The sequence below is a fragment of the Xiphophorus couchianus genome, chromosome 8 (assembly GCF_001444195.1).
Source record: "Xiphophorus couchianus chromosome 8, X_couchianus-1.0, whole genome shotgun sequence".
Taxonomy (NCBI): Eukaryota; Metazoa; Chordata; class Actinopteri; order Cyprinodontiformes; family Poeciliidae; genus Xiphophorus; species Xiphophorus couchianus.
Genome location: NC_040235.1, coordinates 9402972 through 9421950, shown reverse-complemented (window position 1 = coordinate 9421950; position 18979 = coordinate 9402972). Strand labels below are relative to the sequence as shown.

Genomic DNA, 18979 nt, shown 5'->3' with positions numbered 1-18979 from the left:
ACAACAAAATCCTCTCAAGTTGAATAATGTTGTGTTTGGGATAGTGTTCTGTAACAAAGGGCCAAATGCTTCAGGGATTCTGCTGAGAACTCATGATTGCAAGTGCAACATCATGTGGTAATGACATGGTCAAACAATAAGGAATTATAAGCATTCACTGTGAATGCATTATAGTTCAAAAGATGCGGTCATAATGTTACACTAATAATAATAGCCCTTAGAACACAAAGTTGTTTGCCATAAAAATTAAAAAAACAACAAAATGGTGCACAGTCACATAAAGAGAACTATAAAAACAACATAATCTGTAGCAAGACTGAAGCCACTAAAGCGACTCATAGAAACAGTTATATTTTCGTGGATTTACAGAAGCAAATAAGAAATTCTATTAGCTTCATCATTCCAGAGTCCAGTAATTCTATAAATTTGCTTTAATCTGAAACCAGCAAGGTTACATTTTAAAACATGGAACCCAAAACCCCCCCCACAAAAATAGTGGGAGTAAAACAGAAAGATGTATCGACCAGCTTTTTCTGGTCAATAATAATTTACTTTTTTCTTTGAGGTTGGACCTACTAACCTCTGACTTTAACTGATGGTATGTTTTTCCCTTCAGAGAAATATGTGATACAGCTTGTTTACTAAACAACAACTTGGACAAAAGATTCAAGTATGTAAGAAATTATTCTCATTTATGTGTCAGACCATATTTGTCTAACCCTAGTTTGTTTTATTAAGATATATTTTAAAGTGTATTCAGTTTTAACATATTTAAGAGACTTTTTTTCTTTTTGTATTAACCAACCAAATAACAATCAGACATGACCCAGGTAAAATCAGCCTGTTCCAATCTGTGACAAATTCATCTGTACATGTGCTCAGGAAAATAGTATCTAGAGAAAAAGTAAGATCAAGGCAGGCTTTTAAAATTACTGTAATGTATCAATTTGTCTCTGATTTTATGGAAGATCCTGCTCCTGTCAAAAATAAACCCCACCAACAGAGAATGATCTAATTATTTCCTCCCACCTTTCTCAACACTGTCAATAGCAGGTTTTTTTTTAATTACATGGGCAAATCTGCAGCTTTGCCTAGAGTCTAATGAACATTTGTGAGCATAATTGCTCACACTATTCTAGCTCACATGATGGCAGATTACACTGAATTACTCAAAATCCAAAATTAGCAAATTCAGCGGGTAGTAATTACTGTCAGATTTAGCACAGCACTTTTGTGTCCCATCCTCGATGACTTTCTGAAGACTGCAGAATTTGCCTCGTGCAAGGAAATTTCGGGCAGCGTGATGGAGGCTCAGACACACCCCCACAGTCTTGAACACACACATGCACACCCCCACAACTGCACCTTTCTCCCCAACAATCCAGACACTCTGCCCCTGCTTTCACGCACCTCCTCAGTGCACTACACGAGGACCTAAAAATAGATGACAGTAGGACTAAAGGGCTGGAAAAAGGGAAGGAATGGGGGGGAGATGAGGATGAGAGTCAAAACAAGCAGCCTATCAAAGAGGAGGACTTGCAGAAGTTTGGGACAAAAATAACAGTGATAAGCAAAGAGTCGTGAAGCAGAGGGGAAAAGTAAATATGATGACGTGTCCCTTTGTCACCGAGTCAAGTATAAGTCAGCCCTGGTAACTGTGTGAACTATGCTATCACAGGTAGAAGACACACAGTTACTTTAACCAACTGTGCAGTGCAACCGCTGTAAAGAACAAATCCAATTTATGCATAAATAAGCACAAATAATCAGTAATCTGATTACACACAGTGAGTGGCTTTTCATTACTGCTAAAGTTAGGTTAATGAGCAAAACACTGTTGTCCAGGTAACCTGCTCACTATTAAGCAAATAAGGCAGCTGTTACTCATGCAACCAAGATTTTACCACCAAACAACTGTGCAATTAATTAATGCACACACCTAATGTGCATTAATAAAAGATGTAGCATGTAGTCATACATGGAGATGAATTAAAATGTCAACATAGGACCCTGCACAAATTAAGCTGAGAAACTGTGTGGCTTAACTCTCTTCATTCCAAACTAGCTTTGCTTTATTTCATGTTGGAAACCTTTTTTTTTTCTAAAAAAACTGAATTTATTTAATTTGATCAGTCTGTGTGCACAGTGCAGATGATTTCTGTATTATAGATAGCATAAGATTGCTGGTATTTGGCTGAATACGAAAGTTGGATGAAACATAATAAAAAACAATAACAGTGCAATATAACATCATGCTCAACTAGTGATACATAAAGTAAAAATCCAAATTATACTTTAATTTGAACCAACAGAAAAATTCTGTTTCTACTCAACAACTATATAGCCATATTCGACATAAAATTAGTTAAGCACCATTTTATTCCCAGCTACTTTCTCATAATCTCCACCAGAACTCTTAAAAAGATTTTACTTTAATTCTTTAATATACTAGCTTTGTTAACTTAATACCTGAAATAAATAAACTTTGTCAATGATTTTACATTTTTTTGTTTTTTAAATGCATCTGCGATAGTTATGACCCATTACAAAACAAGACCCACTGTAGCACAGACTGCTGCAGGATATCCTTTCTACCCTCAGCCCTCATCACCAATAATTCCTTGAATGGTTACATTTAATTTCCTTTTTCTTTTGGAATAAATAAAGTACTTCTAAACTGAATCAAAACTTGCACATTTTTAAAGCAAACCTGACTAACTGAATCATCTTGAAAGCTGAAATTAGAAATACCTTCTGAAAAGTAAGCAGAGCAAAAATGAGGACCAACAATAAAAGCAGTTGTTAGAAATTGGTAAAACGCTGCCTTTGTGTACGGAACTTGGAAAAAATGCTTTATTTATTCAGTGCTGATAGCAACAACAACATTATACAGGTTAACTTTTCAGCACACTTTTAACCATATATGTTACTTTCCACTTTAGTTTATTCTTAATACAGTAAATGAACAAACGCTGACCAGATCATATAATCACTGCTGAACTCTGTACCAAAGTGCTCGAATCAGTTCCAGAATGAACTGCGGGAGTTTGGGAAAGTAGAACATGAGGCGCACAAAAGAAAAGCAGCTGCTTGGACATTTTCTAAACTTTTCTGTTATCTTCTTTCAAAGCAGGAAACACAAATCCTAGTGAATGCGTCTCCTGGCTGATGTAAGTATCTTGAATGCTTAAGAGCTTCTGTAATAAATTCCTGTCCAGCCTTCTGTCCAATGGATATTTACTGTTATTGATGTCAAAATTAAAGTCAAGATTCTATCCGTACCATTCATGCCAAGGGGATAATTACATTATTTCTGTACTTTTAGCTGAATAAAACTCTAATACAATTGACTTTCCCTACTGATCCATATTCATCTAAGAATTAACAGATATCAAGAACATGAGAACATGAGGCTTCATGTACAGACAGTGATAAGAAAAGATCTTTAGACCAATTGAAGTAAAGGAAATGAGAAAGCAGAAAGGCCAACATGTTACCTCCTGGGACCCAGTTTGCTGCTAGGGAGGTTGCTTTTACAAAAGAACAATAACCACAAAACAATGATTTTAACCAAGGAGGTAGCGATCTAAGATCAGATCGCATCCAAACCAATTACAGAGTAGCACAAGCTGAAATGCCAGTTTTCCATCAGACTGGAATTTAAACACTAAATGCTATTACATTGCAGATACACATACATATCTGAACCATAATACTAAAATATTTCAAACAAAATATTAGTCAAACTGTATTCAAGTGTTTCAATTTTAAGGTTTTAACCTTATTCTTGACACTTGCAGGCAAAACACATAATTTATCTTTTAATGTGCTTCCTTGATTTAATAGAAAAGGGGAAAAAAAATCTGACTCAAGATTCAACTAAAAAAAAAAACATTCAAATTGATAAACATATCTACCATCATTTAAAAGTAAAGTTAAATCAAATTTAATAGACAACTGTAACAGTGTCTCTATGGCTGTGAATGATATTGTGCAGAGGTCAACTGTGGGTTTACCAATGCCATGACAATTTTGTCATGGAGTGTGATAGAGGCAGCAGTGTAGCTTCATCAATTTTTTAGATTTATGTTCATTAATGTCCTTAATGCAAAAAAGAATTATCACTCTTATTACTGAGTTTGAGTTTATTACTCAAACTCTTACCTAAACACTGGTTTAGGTCAGAATCTATTTTCCTGGCTTATGAAAATCAACACACATCTCCTTGAATAACATGTTGTTTGTCTTTCCCACAATTTAATTTCCAAACCACAAATAAAAAAAACAAAAAAAAAAAACACTAATTTACCCATTATCTATACCATGCATCCACACACACTAAAGTAAATTTAGGTGTTTAGTTAACCTGTTATGTTTTTGACTGTGGGAAGCCGCAGTACCTGCAGAGAACCCATGCAACTAAGGGGAAAACTTAAAAAAACAAACTTAAATTAAGGCTTCTTTTAAAGTTACATTATAGGACATGTTTAAATTGTTAGTTAATGTGCCACATTTTTTTCTTCATAATAAATAAGTGTAGTTTTTGTTCTATTTAAAGTACAAAAAAGTATCATTTGAATTTTCACTGAACAATAAAAAAGCCATTTTCTATTTAGGAACAAAGGCATAAGGCTTGAATAACACCGTTATCTGATAGCCTTATCTAGAGAGAACCGGCTGTGACCATCACAAGTTTAAAAGCCCATGTGAGACAAAAATCTTATGAAACATGGCCACTGGTGATCCTCCAAGGTGCGCTCCTAAAGAAGTACAAATAAATTTGGACGGTTGCTACAGAGAACCACAGTAACAATGTTCTAAAAGAGAAACACAGCAAAAAAAACAAACCTGCCTTAGTTAAACAAAAAATGTGCTGGAAGTCAAAGGACAAAGCTCTGACTCATGTGGCTCCAACTTGGCTATCAGGTGTTTTAAAAGCAAACTAGTTCTTTTTCAGAACCAGTTAAGAACCACCATTAGGGTCAACCCTGGAGGAAAAACCGTAAAATATTCTTTCTGCTCTATTTAGTCAGCTGCATATATTTCAACATGTACTTCATGTCATTTCAATCCTCAATAGATTTTAGATGTATAGAGCAATGTCTTAACACAAAACCGTAGCAAAATTTAGCTTTCTAGAATGTAATCACAATCACAAGTTTGAACTGATACTAAGGAGAACATATGTATGCGTTTTTACAATGGTTTCTACACAAAAAGGCACCACAAATATAGATTTGTCCCAATCATTAGAAATTCTTCTGTATGGTCTTACCTTTGTGATGAGAGTTCGGTATTCCTCTACCAGGTGGTCGTTGTTGTGGCAGCCCGCCAGAAGCTGCCACACCTCCCCACGGAGTGCCTCAGGGATGCCGCTCCGCACCAAAGCTGGCAGCTGCCTTGGACGCACAGATAGGTTCATGTGCCTGGATGAGTTAGAGGCAAACAGAAGCATAATTTAACGTTTAATCACCACACCCTATTTTACCCGTGTTGTCATTTTAGTACAGTTTGGCAAAAAACTATAAACATTGCTGCTGTTGGTGTTTTCCATAGTCATCAAGAGTTGAGTTGTATGAGACCAAGATTAGAGAATGAGGGCTCCTTATTTAACCTAAGACGAATAAAAAAATGATTTACATGCTGCTCCCACATTCCACAAGAGGAAGAAATCAATCCTAGATAAAAACTGTATTATTATACAATAAAATACAATTAATCTAGTTTTAGTTTAACTTATATCTGTAATTTATCTACCCTGTCGGGATAACCGTACTGCATTTCACCACAGGCAGTTTTTGGCAACAGCAGTAAAATAGAGTAAAAAGCAAAAAGTCATGAAATACAAAATTTAATGTTATGTTGTTTTTTTTAAACACATTTAAGCTTTCTATGCACTTAGAAGCCACTTTTTAAAGTCTAACCTGTCAGAATAAACGGCTGATATATTTGGTCAGAGAAATAGTGCTGTGACAAAAGCATTAATTCACCTCACCTATTTCTGGGTTTTTTGCCACACTTACATGTTTCAGATGAAAAACATTTCTGACTATTAAGGGAAAATATCTGTCAAACAAGAATAGTCTACTAAAAAAGTAACTTCTCGTTATTCTGTACTGTTATTCTGTTACCACCAATAGCGGCACAAGAAGTTATTTGGTTTAAGGGGTAAACACTTGTTTACATAGAGCCAGGTTGATCTGGATAGTTTATTTACGCCTCAATAGAGGAAATCACCATTTAAAAAGTCATTTTACATGTTTTCAGCTTATGCTTATAGGTTTTTTTTGATGATCTAAAACAATTAAGTGTGGCAAACAAAGCAAAAACAGAAATTAGTAAAGAAGCAAATGCTCACTCTCTAATAATGTTCTTACTTTTACCCATTTTTAATATTTATTTAAATGCATTTACAGTTTTTATGTGCTTATTTGTTCCAAGGGTCATGTTGCATAACTCCATGGTATTTTCTGCAGACACAGCGAAGGTGATTTCTATTTGAGCGTGCCCATGCATGTGATGCAATCACTGCCAGGTTTGGTCCTCAGGGAACAACAACTTTAAAGGTCTTTTTGTGATTTGCTGGAGTGCTTTGACCTCACATTGCATGAGCAGTCTCTTTATTTACTCACACAAAAAAACGTGACCAAAAGGGTTAGCGCGATATCTTATGATTCCTTTTCTTGTATTTGAGAAGAAACAAAAAAACCAAAAACCTACAGAGTATCATGTTTTCTTTTGCTGACCTTAAAAGATATACATCTACATTCATAATAAATAAGAAATATAACTTACCTTTTCTTCAAAACGAGAACTGTCAGTATGAAATTAAATGCTTTTATTGAGTTACATCTAGTTAAACCGTGTGTTTTTTACAGAGTTGATCACAAGTTTCTTGTTAAAATTATGGTAAGTGGTGAGGGAAACCATCCTAATAAGCTGTAATAAGCAAGTGATGACCTTAAGAATAGATGCAACCCGATCTGGATGTATTCAATGCACCAACATCCAGAGTCAAACAACAAAATTAGTAGGGGAACAAATCCGCACCATTTGGACAACAAGTCTCCCCAGGTTTCAAGGATCTTCTCTGCACACTCCTTTGAAACGTCACCAGACCCACTGAGTAATGGCTCGTCGTTATCTGGACACAAAGCAAGCCAAACAGGAAGCAAAATTCTTGGTTAGCCATTCAGCACACTCTTGCTTTACTAGTGCATGTCAAATGAGAAGAACATAAACAAGATGGTGAGATAATTAGTCTGAAATTAGTCTGTTTATTTTCACCAAATAAACAGAATCTACAATAAAAAGAATCTGATGTAATGACAGAATTTTCCCCATGAGGATCAATAAAGCAACATTGTGCATAGTATTATTATTTTTATGGCTACAGTTTATGTAAAAAGCAAGTGATGGAAAAGAAAAAAAAAACCACCATAAAGTCACAGCTGTGCCAACAGGTAAAAAATTAACCCATCTACAACAAATTATGTAATTTTTCAACCTTTGTCAACTCTTACAGTTAATCAAAAATCCCTGACTAAAACATGTCTGCTGGTTATGTACCCAGGATGAAACAGAACAAACAGTTCTGTAAGAAAAAGTGCACGATTTCAGCTCCACTAGACTACACAGCTAAATTTGGTGCTTCCCCACAGGAACAGATTTTCATTCTTATGTGAAGTTCTGCATAAATCAGATAACAAATGCTTAAATAACCCATTTAAATTGTGTGATGTAAGTTTTATTAATTTCAAGAGGCTCCACAGCACCACTATTTATTATTTCTGGGGTCTGGACAGTCTCCAGTGTTCATGTGTAAACTAATTTATAGCTCCCTCTTGTTTTGAGTTGGCTGTAGCAGAAAGATGGTTGATTACCTTCCTCTTCATCATCTTCCGGCGGCGAAGGAGCCATGGTCCCGGGTCCAGATGGGAGGATGCTTGGACTAGTTGTGGTTTTCCTCTTCTCTCTCTCCGTTTCACTTTCCAAACTCACCACCTCATAAAGTGTGTCAGAGGAAGGACTCTTTCGTTCTTTTCGCTCCATCTGAAAAGAGAAGACGTCTGATAAACTGAGGGAAAGCATAATGAGTTACAGTAAGGGAGCTTGTTTCTGTTTTACAACTTTGTAACGTGTCTCGGGGAGTACTGAGTCAGTGAAGTATGTTGTTCACTAAGGTTCTCTAGCAAATCTCCTAACCCTTCATACAACAGCTGGACTTGCATTGATATTAAATTATACAAAAAATGTTAACACTCTAATTATCTGGCAAGATAACTTGTGCTCAACACAACTTTTCCAGAAGCTCATATTTAAAACCAATGTATCAGAATTATTGAAGTGCGTTTCTGGCAACAGCAGTTGTTATCTTATCCGCAGTAGACTACTTACATGGTCTTTATTTGACATGAATAACAATAAATTAGTTCTGGGGTCTGTAGCTAACGGCTAGTCAGAAAGGAACCAAAGAGGACTTCCATCTTCTCAATTTGTGCAAACTCTATTTTGTGAGCCTGTGTGTTTAATTATTTACACAACAAATGGAGGTAAAAAGTGGCGCACCACCATTGATCTTCCTGTCAGAAATATGCTGAAAATTAAGAGTATTGATTCTAAAAATGTAGAGAAATTAATGGAATGAAAAAAAAGATTTTAAGCTGTACTTTTTTCTTTCTTTCTTTAAATTCACTGGTCTTGCTTCCTCTCTAATCAGCCATACTGTAATCAAGTAATCAGTATTTCTATCAACTGAAGCTATATGAACCTTACTTATCATCATTTGAAAAATGAAAAACTATCCTATTAAAAATGGCTGCATAAAGGCCATCCAGGTTGCTTGCTTATGACTGTGACAATTAAAATACTATATGGTTTAAGCCACAAAAAAAAAATATTTTCCTTTGTTTTTCAGTTTTAAATAACATCAAATTCTTCATGCAATAGATTGTTATTAATAATCATATCAGTGGATTTTTACTAAAATAAATCAGTTAAGTCAGCTTAGCTCAGTTTGGCCAGAACAACTTTAATAAAAAGTAACATATATACACTAATGTTCATAAAAAATTATCTGTACAAAAATTTTAAAAAAGTCAAAAAATAGAGGTGTCAAAGTGACCATTTGAAACCCACTTTACAAGAACAATGTTGTCAGAGCCGATGTCTGGTTATAGAAACAAACCTGTCGTAGTTTAAGGTAGAAGGTCTCAGTGTAGCTACGCTTGCTAAAGGGCCAGAACAACCTGTCGTTTGGGGAACACACTCGCACCCTCGTCTCCAGCAAAAAACGGACTGGTTCCTCCACCTCTGTAATCACCAGATCTACTGCAGTCGTCATGTACATAAATTTATCTGAAAAATTTTTAAAAAGATGAAATATCACACACTCCAACTGGCGAGAAGTTGTCTATTCACATGTTTCACAAACTGGAATAGAAATATAACTGAATTATCAACTGAGTACACAACAAATATAAACCTTGTTATACGTTTGAGAACAATTAAGTCTTATCTAAACCTTGAGAGTGCATTTTTGGCTCTTACCTTTGGGCGTTTCCTCATTCACAGCCTGAAACTGAGGCGTGTTGGGGTTCCAGCTTCCTGTGATGATGTAAGACTTCCCATCTGAGCTCTTTCCCATTGACTCCTGTTGGGCACACAAGTTGGAGCACGTTGGCAAATACACACAGAAACACAACACATACAATACACAAGCAAACAATAAATAAATAAATAAATTTAAAAAAATAGTCACCCACCAAGTCCAGCAGGTGCATGTCGCTGTTCTTCACATTTCTCCCCGGGCTGAGCAGGAGTCCAAAACACCTGGACAATAACAAACACGCATGTGCGGATGGGAGATAGAGAAGGGTGATATGATTAGGATTACATAAGGAAAAAAATTAGAAAAAAAGAAACAAGGCAGAGGGGAAACCAGGCGTAAAATAATAACTCTTTCTATATAGAGTGAAAGTTTTGATACATTACATAAATGAGGAGAAATATTTTCCTGAACGGATGGTCTAACACAGTCCAGACCATGTTGAAGACTAAACACATTCTTTCAGTCCTCACTTTCTCTGACATTATGAAACAATAACAACTCAAGCAGAAAATGGAAATCTGCTGGGAATGCTGAAATTTAACAGATTTATTAAAGCTTGAAAAATGAGAGGCTGTGAGTAAGAGTGGGCTAAACCACAGCTGCCCTGGGCTTCTTAAACCACAACGCAGAGACATGAAGATGTTCTGAATTAATCAACTACAACTTAGAGATTGCTTTCTTATTAACATCTGGTTCAGGATCAAGCAGAAGTCGGATCAAAAAGAGGAACATCCTCCTTTTTGGCAAACTATTCCTTTTGACTTCACTACTCTTTTGCAGAACTTCCTTAATTTGGACACTCCTATGACCTGGCTTAAAAGATTTACCTGAATCTCGCTGACATGGTAACATTTATAAAAACGGAAATGATAACAATCAGTTTAACGTTTAGTCGATCATGAGATTAAATTTTTATGTAACTCTCCCAGGCGTGTTGTGCAGCTCAATACTCCTTATTTTTGCTCACTCTGAACAAAGAGAGTATAGCAGCTGCAGTTAAGGAACTATTTGAAAACAATAGCTGTCCCCACTGAGTCACAGGGCTCCAGAGAGTCTCTGTAATACTGCCATTCCTTATTTACTTTTCTCAGTCAAACATTATGGGAAAATGTGAGGGCCTCAAACGAGAAAGGAAGAGTAAAGGGAATCGTAATGTTTCATGTTACATTACAATGATTCCTATACATATACACCTTCCAACATTTTTTCACATTTTGTTAGTTATAAACATATATGTCAGTGTATTTTGTTGGGATTTTATGTGATAAACAGAAATTTGCCACTATGTGGCAGAAAAATAATGAGCACGACCCAGAAGACAGTGAAACATGGTGGTGGCAGCATCATGCTAATTAAAATGAAATATTTTGAAAGCCATACATTATTTTTTCTTTACTTGATAATTCTGCACAAATTATGCAAAAAATGCAGATACATTCCATAAACACCAAACAATGTGAAAAAAGGCTTATGATCACTCTAGCAAGACACTGCATATAGCTACTACATGTGCATCTAACTGTGGATGTTTGGTGGAGTGTTTTACCTCTCAATTGCTAGTTCCTTGTTGGAGGTCTGCTGAATGTAAATTACAATCTTCTTGTCCAGTCCAGCACGAAGCTTGAAGCTCTGTTTGTCCTTGTCTTTTGCAACAGCACTGAAAATGGATGAAAAAGAAAATTCATGCTTATAAAAGTATGACATATATTTAATTTTCTTAAATATTATGTTTAAAGAAACAAGTCGGATGTTAAATGTGAAACTGAAAAACAGGACAGGTTGACGGAACTTACACGTTTATAAAAATTGGGTCAAGTTTAGAATAAAGACGTTAAATCAAAATCAAATTACACCATAAGCCACATTCGAACAGCCTCTGCTCATTGTCCTGCACAGTTTGTGGATCTGGATCAGCACCAGGTTTTTTGACAGAAACAGTAATCAACATTCTCCAAGCCCCACTGACATAAATGTCTGCGGAAATACCAAAGAAAATCTAAAGTTGAGTCAGCCAAGTTGAAACAATATCAATCACTTTGAAATATATGACAAGTATTTCAATAATGTTGTGAATTCCAGGATGTAGTCCGATAACCAAAGCATGCCTCCTTTTGAATAATGTCTCATAGAAATCTATTGACCAGAAGTTTTCAAACTGCGTCCCAATTTAACTTTATAAGAAAATCTCTACCTCTTTAAGACTGAAAAGCCTGTTAGCAACACTATGCTGCAGAGAAGTTTTGCAGTTTCCACACAGCATTGTATATCACATTAAATAATTTACACAAGGAAAAAACTCATAACACAGAAAAATTACCCTACATTCAAACGTCCTGTTTGAAGGACACTAATAATAATGAACTCAAAGCTAATGAGGAGGAAATGTGGAGCCTAAAAATAATTCTGTATTTTTTTTGTTTTGTTTTTTTGTGTGATTCAATCATGTAGAGCAAGCTTTCTCGCAAACACACGGACGTGACTCAGTATTACAGAAAAACAAAAATTAAATTAAAAATAGGTCTGAGATGTGATGAATGTAGATGTAGCAAAGGCAGGAACTTTCTGTTTTCCTTTCTTATCTGCATCACTAGGAAGAGCCTGTGTGTATGTTTCTCATTTCTCTCAACAACTATTCTTCTATTCATTTTGAATCCAACACAAAGTGAAGGAATTACAAGATTTTTCCCATTTATACATCAAAGCATGTGTCTCTAATTTTTATCTAGTTTCTAAAAAGTAAATCAGTGTACATGTTGTCCGTTGACACCTTCAAAGCCTGAACATGCTGGAATTGCTTTTTTTTAACAGATTTAGAAGGTAGAAAATTGATTTTTTTTTCCCATTATTTGACCAGTCGATCAAGAGAATAAAAAAAAAATGATTATGAGCTTCACCCAATTAACCGGTACATCTCTAAATTACATTCTGTGCAAGTACAAATCAAGAATCTTGAATGTGAATTTACCTGAAAGTACCCTTGCCATCATCTTCCCTGATTTCCAGACTAACTGTGAAGGTGAACAAATCGCTGTCAGGGGTGAGTGGGGCATTCTGCTGAGATGACAGTAGTGCCTTCTTAGCTGACCTCCGGAAGGCTGTGGCAAAGCTGTACAATATCCGGCTCACCTGGAAGCAGAGGTGAACAACATGCAATCAGCCACTAACAAAATAAATACTTGAGGGAAAAGGAATACAATCTAATACAATACATTTCTGACATACAATTTATTCAAAGTCTCTGTATCAATAAGATTTATTTATAATATCTGTCAGAGGTGCTTGTAAAGTCATTAAGAAACTACAGCTCAGTTTTTCTTTTGCAGGTTTTAAAAAAGAAAGAAAAAACATGTTTTAATTTTCATCATAGCTTGTTAGAGAACCCAGTATCTGGGGACTCATGCATAAAGCCTGATTGCGCACAAAAAATGTGCGGCGCCATATGTTACGCACAAGTCGGCATGTATAAAAATTTACTTTGCGTCAAAGTTTGCGTAGATATACGCACACTTTTTCGCTGCCGTTAAAATGAGCGGCAGCCACGCAAACCTTTTCTGTGGACAATATCAAACTACAAAGCATCAAAACTCACCTAAATACACTAAAATCTGACTACATTCAGTGTTATTTAGACCAAGAAGCATCGAACCTTGCTTTAGGTTTTTTTTTATGATTTAAATTTTTTATTGTTTAAACTAAACAATGAAACTGAACCGCATTTATCCTCGGACAATAACCTAACACACCCACAAAATAAAGAAAGCAAAAATAAAAGGATGCAAAAACCTCACTAGAATGTAAAAAATACATTTCATTAATTTTGGTCTCATACTGATGTAACGCAGCGTTCTGTGCGAAATGCAGTTATGGGGTCATTTCATTCTCACAAAAAATAAAAATAAAACATGGTTGGATCAGCAGATTAACTCCAAACAGGTTTGATTATTTTTAAGGTGATGGAGGTTTGTAGACAATCACACGCATTTACGTAGCTGCATAAAGGTGCGCCGCTAACTGTGGAGCGCTTTGTTTCTGATGGAGAACATCGCTAATGGAAGTATTCAGAGGGAGCGATTGATCACATTGATCTGCTGGGGAATGTTGATGATGGTTTATTAGTGTTAGATTAATCCAGACTAATTATCCTGGAGCTCTAAGCAGAACTTATAGAAGGAGTCGTGTGGTACCAGTACCGGTCCAGATGCAGTCATCCTTCAGTGGAGCTGCCAGCTTTGTGAATGCGCCTTTCTGGACAGAAAGTATATCTACTCTTTAAATGTACAACTTATGCACATGATTCCACTACTTAATAAACGTCCATTTTACCCACTCAAATGACTCTCTGTCTTAAAATCCTGACTGAACGCTCTGCTCCTCAAACAGGCATTTGCACGATCTCTTTGTTTACTTTTTATTATTATTATTTGGATTTTTTTCTCTCTTTAAAATGTATTATTTTTATTTTTGTGAGGTTACCTTATGTTCACTGAAAGCACCTTTTAAATAATATATATAATTACTATTATTATAAATACTTATACGGCTACAAACAAGGACATTGCCATGGTTATTGCTTCCCGTGGTGGCAGACTTCCGGGTATTTATACTAATTTACATATGTAATAATGGAGGGGACAGGGCGGACCAGCAGCTGCGCTCTATTTCCTGCAAATTTGAATGTACAAAGGAAAGGTGCGCGGCCACGTGCGTGCGCACAGCTTTATACATCTGAATTTTTTTGTGCGTCGCACTTTTCTAAATTTTTCCCTACACCAAGTTTTAGTGTGAAAACTGCGCACTCTTTTCTGCATGAGGCCCCTGGTGTCTCTGCTTGCACTAGATTTACCCAAAGCAGAAAGATGGTAAAGTATCATAGCAACATTCACCTCCATTATTCCATGTTTTTCTGAAATCATGCGGCCCTGTTTTACAGCTTAAAAGTGTAATTTGACAGTAAAATATCATTCTTAAAAATATTACACAGTTCAAAATAAAGTGTGACTTGAGTTGGTGACAGCAAGAATTATAAATAAAGAGAGTGCTTGAGCTTTTTACAATGTGGTTATTAAATGGCCTATGCATATACAGCACTGAAGCTACACTAGAGGGGTAAACAAAATAAGAACTGAGCTTACGTAAGTTGTCATAAGACCATCTACTTTCCATGGAAAAGTAACTATGCTTATGAATGGAGTAATGTGTTGCATGTGTTTGTCTAGCTCAAGGGTGTGCGTGTGTCGATTTAGCCTATCCGGTGGCTCTGAATGACTTCGACCAAAATTGAAAATTTAATTGAACAAATTTTATACAAAATTAAGAGAAGAAAGGCTTGTTTTAGTAGTTAATGTGAAAACATGCCAAGTGGTTAGCTTTTTTGTTTCCTTTTAAGTCACTAGGCTGTAAAGTACATGCTTTATTATTTAACCCTCCAGTGGTCGTAGCGTGATGCTCAGGAGGAACAAGGCAAAAGTCACAATCAGACAGCGGTGAAGCGGGGGTGCTGGGGAAGGATTGTTCTGTCAGACCATCAATTCCTGAAACCATTCAAAATAAAAACCTGTAAAAGCACACGTGGGGTCAGTGAGACCCCGCCAGACCGTGCACTTGTGGGGTCCAAGTGACCTTATCTCTTACGATTGCAGGAGGGTTAAAAGCACCAAATCATCTCCAAGTATAAAAATAACTCTTTTCAAAATGTTTTATTTTCATTGTCATAGGAGTTTAACATACTGTGCAGCCCTAGTTGAAAGGATAAGTAACAAGCAAAAGCGGATGCACGATATGTTGAAGCTAACATTGGTATCGGCTGATGTCGGTATGTTTCCCTCGTCTTGTCAATTGTTTCTGGAGGGGAAGTTGAGGAGGTTGGTCGTTTAACATCATTTTTGGAGAAGAATTAGCCGGTTGAGGTATGGCCCCTTAACACTAAACAGACAAGTCTGGATTACGAGAAGCAGCAGAATGGGTTCTGGTAAATCTCCAAAATTAAAGCTGGGTACAGGTAGAGCCTGCCAAGAAGGAAGTGATAATTTAGTCACATTCTCTAAATGTACCTTTCCCCCAGTGAGTCCTTTGACTTAAGATTATTACAGACAGATGTGTCTGTGTTAAAGAAGACCGCTCTATCCCAGCTTGAGGCTCACTTTAAAGCACTTTTTGATCCTTTCTAAAAGTGGTAAACAACAAAGCTTTTGAGAACAGGGAGATGATGTGGGGCAACTGCTGTTATCAATGAATAACAAGACCTTTTTTCTTTATTTAGACCTGAGAATAAGGCAGTGTTTGTTTTGTCCCTGGTAAAGAGGAAGAACATTAGGGGACTGCTTAGGGGCTATTTCATAAGGCACCAAATGAGAATGGAAGTGAGCGTTGGAGGGGGGTTAAGAAAGCTAAATGGAGGGAGTCTTACCCATGTGTTGATAGAAAGAATAACATTTAACACAATAGAAGTGTTGTTCCCTGCTCAGCTTAATGTTCAAGTAACTGTTTCCAGATTTTATTGTTTTCAGATGGATTTCTTCTTCTACGGCTTGAAGGAGCTTTTCCAGCACACTCATTGTAAATGTATGTAGTCTGACATATACCAGCTGGACATTTACCAATTCTCATATATCCCCCCCAACTGAAAAAAATAAAAATAAAAAAGGAACTTGATTCCACTAAATAAAGTCTCTTCTCTTCTTTCTCTTTTTTTTTTTTTACATTTCTAATTTAGGAAGCCAAGCCCAACAAAAACTAACGTGAGATTTAAACAAAGAGCTAACACAGAAAGGGTTTGCCTCTATGATGTTTCCATAAGTTTTACACCAGGAATGTTTTGGAAAGGAAAAAAACAAAACAAAAGACATTTCAGATCAGTCAAGGTTTTGACACATTTTAGATGTTGACATTATAAACTTTTCCAGATTTACTTTCCTGAGTTTTCAAACCCTCAAAAGCCATTTTGAAGGAAAAATAAAGTAGTGATAGGAATTTAAAGCACATTAAATCAGTAAAACCAGAAAGTGGATGAATGGAAGTAGTGCAGGATTGATAGAAAAAGAAATGACTGAGTGGATAGACAAATGGATTGATTAAAAGACAGGTGCATAAATGGATGGATGGACAGATAGACCGACAGAGGAATAGACTGATGGATGAAGGTTGGATAGAAAAATTGGATGGATGACAGATGAATGAAAACATAAAAACATGAATGGATACAACATTTAGAAAGTAGGAAATACAAATATTTTCTCCACACTCAATTTCATCTACTTTCCAGACCTAGAAGGTATGTTAAAATTCAAGACTGTGCAGAAATCTTGCTCTTTGCAAAACTTTGCAGTTTGACCTGGTGAAGAGCTGTTAAAAAAATGGAAAGATTCTTTTTTTTCCATACTAAAAAACTTGCTAAGTTTAAGAAATTTTAAACATTTTAAAGTCTACAGTCCATACAGGAAATATCAGACAAATTACCATTGAACTGTGAACGTTTTAGTGTTCCATTAATTGGAGGAAGCAATCTCAATAAGTATACTTAGAGATATTTAAATACTAGAATAAGTTTAAACTATTTTTCTAAAACAAACTCGTGAAACTGAACAGATGTGTTCTGCAAAGCCTAATAAACACATCTATGCTGACAACCAGCAACAGCGAGCTGAGTAAGAGAAATTGCTGGGTGTGAGACACAGTGGGGCTCTCCATCAGGAAACCAGCAATTATTGGAAACAAGCTAAAGGGCCTGAGTCCACAAAGGAGGTGGTGTAAGAACAAGGGAGTAGAATGCTTCATGCATGCACAGTGAGAAAATACAATTTTTTTTCTGAGCTCAGAAAATGTTTTAAACAGAAGAGAAGAGTGTGTAGCTCAGGACTTGGGTGAGAGGAATGAAAAATAAAGGTGGGGCAAAATTAAAACTGAAAACGTGAAGAAAATGGGAGAACTGGGCCAGAGAGAATTCAAGTTACTTAAAAAAAAATAATAAATTGTTACAGAGAGATATCGTTGTTTGAATGTGTGAGTGTGAATTTGACTGTGCTAGTACTCTTTAAGTGCTATGGTGTGAGCATATCTATTCTTGGTTGGTGTCTGAGGCTCTGGACAATGGGATGAAGTGGGACTATTAAAGCAGTGTCTGTCTGAAGGCTCTTAGTTACACTGAGTGCTTTCATGTGGGAGGAATCAGGTCACTGAACACAGCAGCTGTACTTTAACCCAATTTTTCAGTAAATCAGTTCCCTCTTATCAAATCTGTGGAGCCTTTTACATACCTGTAATGTCAATTCCTTTAATTTTGCAAAACGCGTTTTTGCAAAATCGCATTTGCAAACACAATTTTTGTGTTTATCTCAATGGCATGATGGCATAAATATTTCACTGATCTATTAGATTTCAATTCTGTTGCATGTACGGCATGGACTTTTCGGTCATGTGCAATTTTCTCCTGTTACTTACAATCTATGCATTATTTTTTTAAAGTTGTTCCTGGTTCTGTGATTCTATGTTTGGCTAAGTGTTCATGAAGATTTTTTTATTATTATTTTTTTACCCCTCCAGGGGGTCTTTTGTTGGCTCTAGTGTCCCTTATATGATAGTAGGCTGACAGGAAACGGGGAAGGAGAGGGGGGAAGACATGCGGCAAATATCGTCGGGTCCGGGAGTCGAACCCGCGACGGCCGCGTCGAGGACTCAATGCCTCCAAATATGGGTCGCGCTATCCACTACGCCACCACAGCACGCCCCATTCATGAAGATTTTTATGCATTAACTGTGTTACTGCGTTTGGAAGAAAGTGCCCATATGGGGGGAACTATTTGTTGTTCATTCCAAAGAAGCCACGTTTGTGTGAAGCCACAATTCTTTCCTGGAGCAAGTTAGACCTACCTTTTTAAATAATGTTTATTTCCATGATGAAGCTATTAACAGGACCTACTCTGTCTTTTCCAAATGAGAATCTAGCTAAAGTTATTTTTTTCTGTCTCATTCCTGTCCTCCCAACTAGTACACCAATTGAATTTTTTACACTGGACAGCAGCTGGAACATTTTATTTTTTAAAGTGCTCTCAGATGACATTTGTTGTGAATCGGTGCTACATAAAATCAAATAAACTTACCTTACCTTGGCAGCAATGTCTGAGATCCAGTTTGTATGTTTAATAAAGAATAAACAGAATTCTTACCGCCTCTCGGATTTGGCAGCGGAACACGTGAATCCTGAAGATCTCTGCGTTGTGGTGGCTCTCAGTGAAGGCGAAGCAGTCGCTCTCTGGCGTGCCATCATGGCCTCGGACACAGAACAGGATCTTATAAATGGGGTAATTGGCAATTTCTGTGTTGTTGTGGGGGTCCAACAACCTGTTAAAACAAGAAATATGTTTGTTTTTTTTT

General features: G+C 36.4%; 1 protein-coding gene across 2 annotated transcripts in view; it reads right to left on the bottom strand.

Moving 5' to 3' along the window:
* rabgap1 (RAB GTPase activating protein 1) overlaps positions 1 to 18979 on the bottom strand; it is a 71036-nt gene that overhangs the window by 39150 nt on the left and 12907 nt on the right. For both annotated transcript variants that reach the window (XM_028024967.1, XM_028024968.1), the window contains 9 exons: positions 18772 to 18946; positions 12576 to 12736; positions 11157 to 11267; positions 9765 to 9831; positions 9550 to 9652; positions 9188 to 9357; positions 7884 to 8052; positions 7051 to 7144; positions 5276 to 5426 (listed from right to left, as the gene is read on the bottom strand). In XM_028024967.1, coding sequence (XP_027880768.1) covers positions 5276 to 5426; positions 7051 to 7144; positions 7884 to 8052; positions 9188 to 9357; positions 9550 to 9652; positions 9765 to 9831; positions 11157 to 11267; positions 12576 to 12736; positions 18772 to 18946 — 1201 coding nt within the window. The remainder of the gene's footprint in view (positions 1 to 5275; positions 5427 to 7050; positions 7145 to 7883; positions 8053 to 9187; positions 9358 to 9549; positions 9653 to 9764; positions 9832 to 11156; positions 11268 to 12575; positions 12737 to 18771; positions 18947 to 18979) is intronic.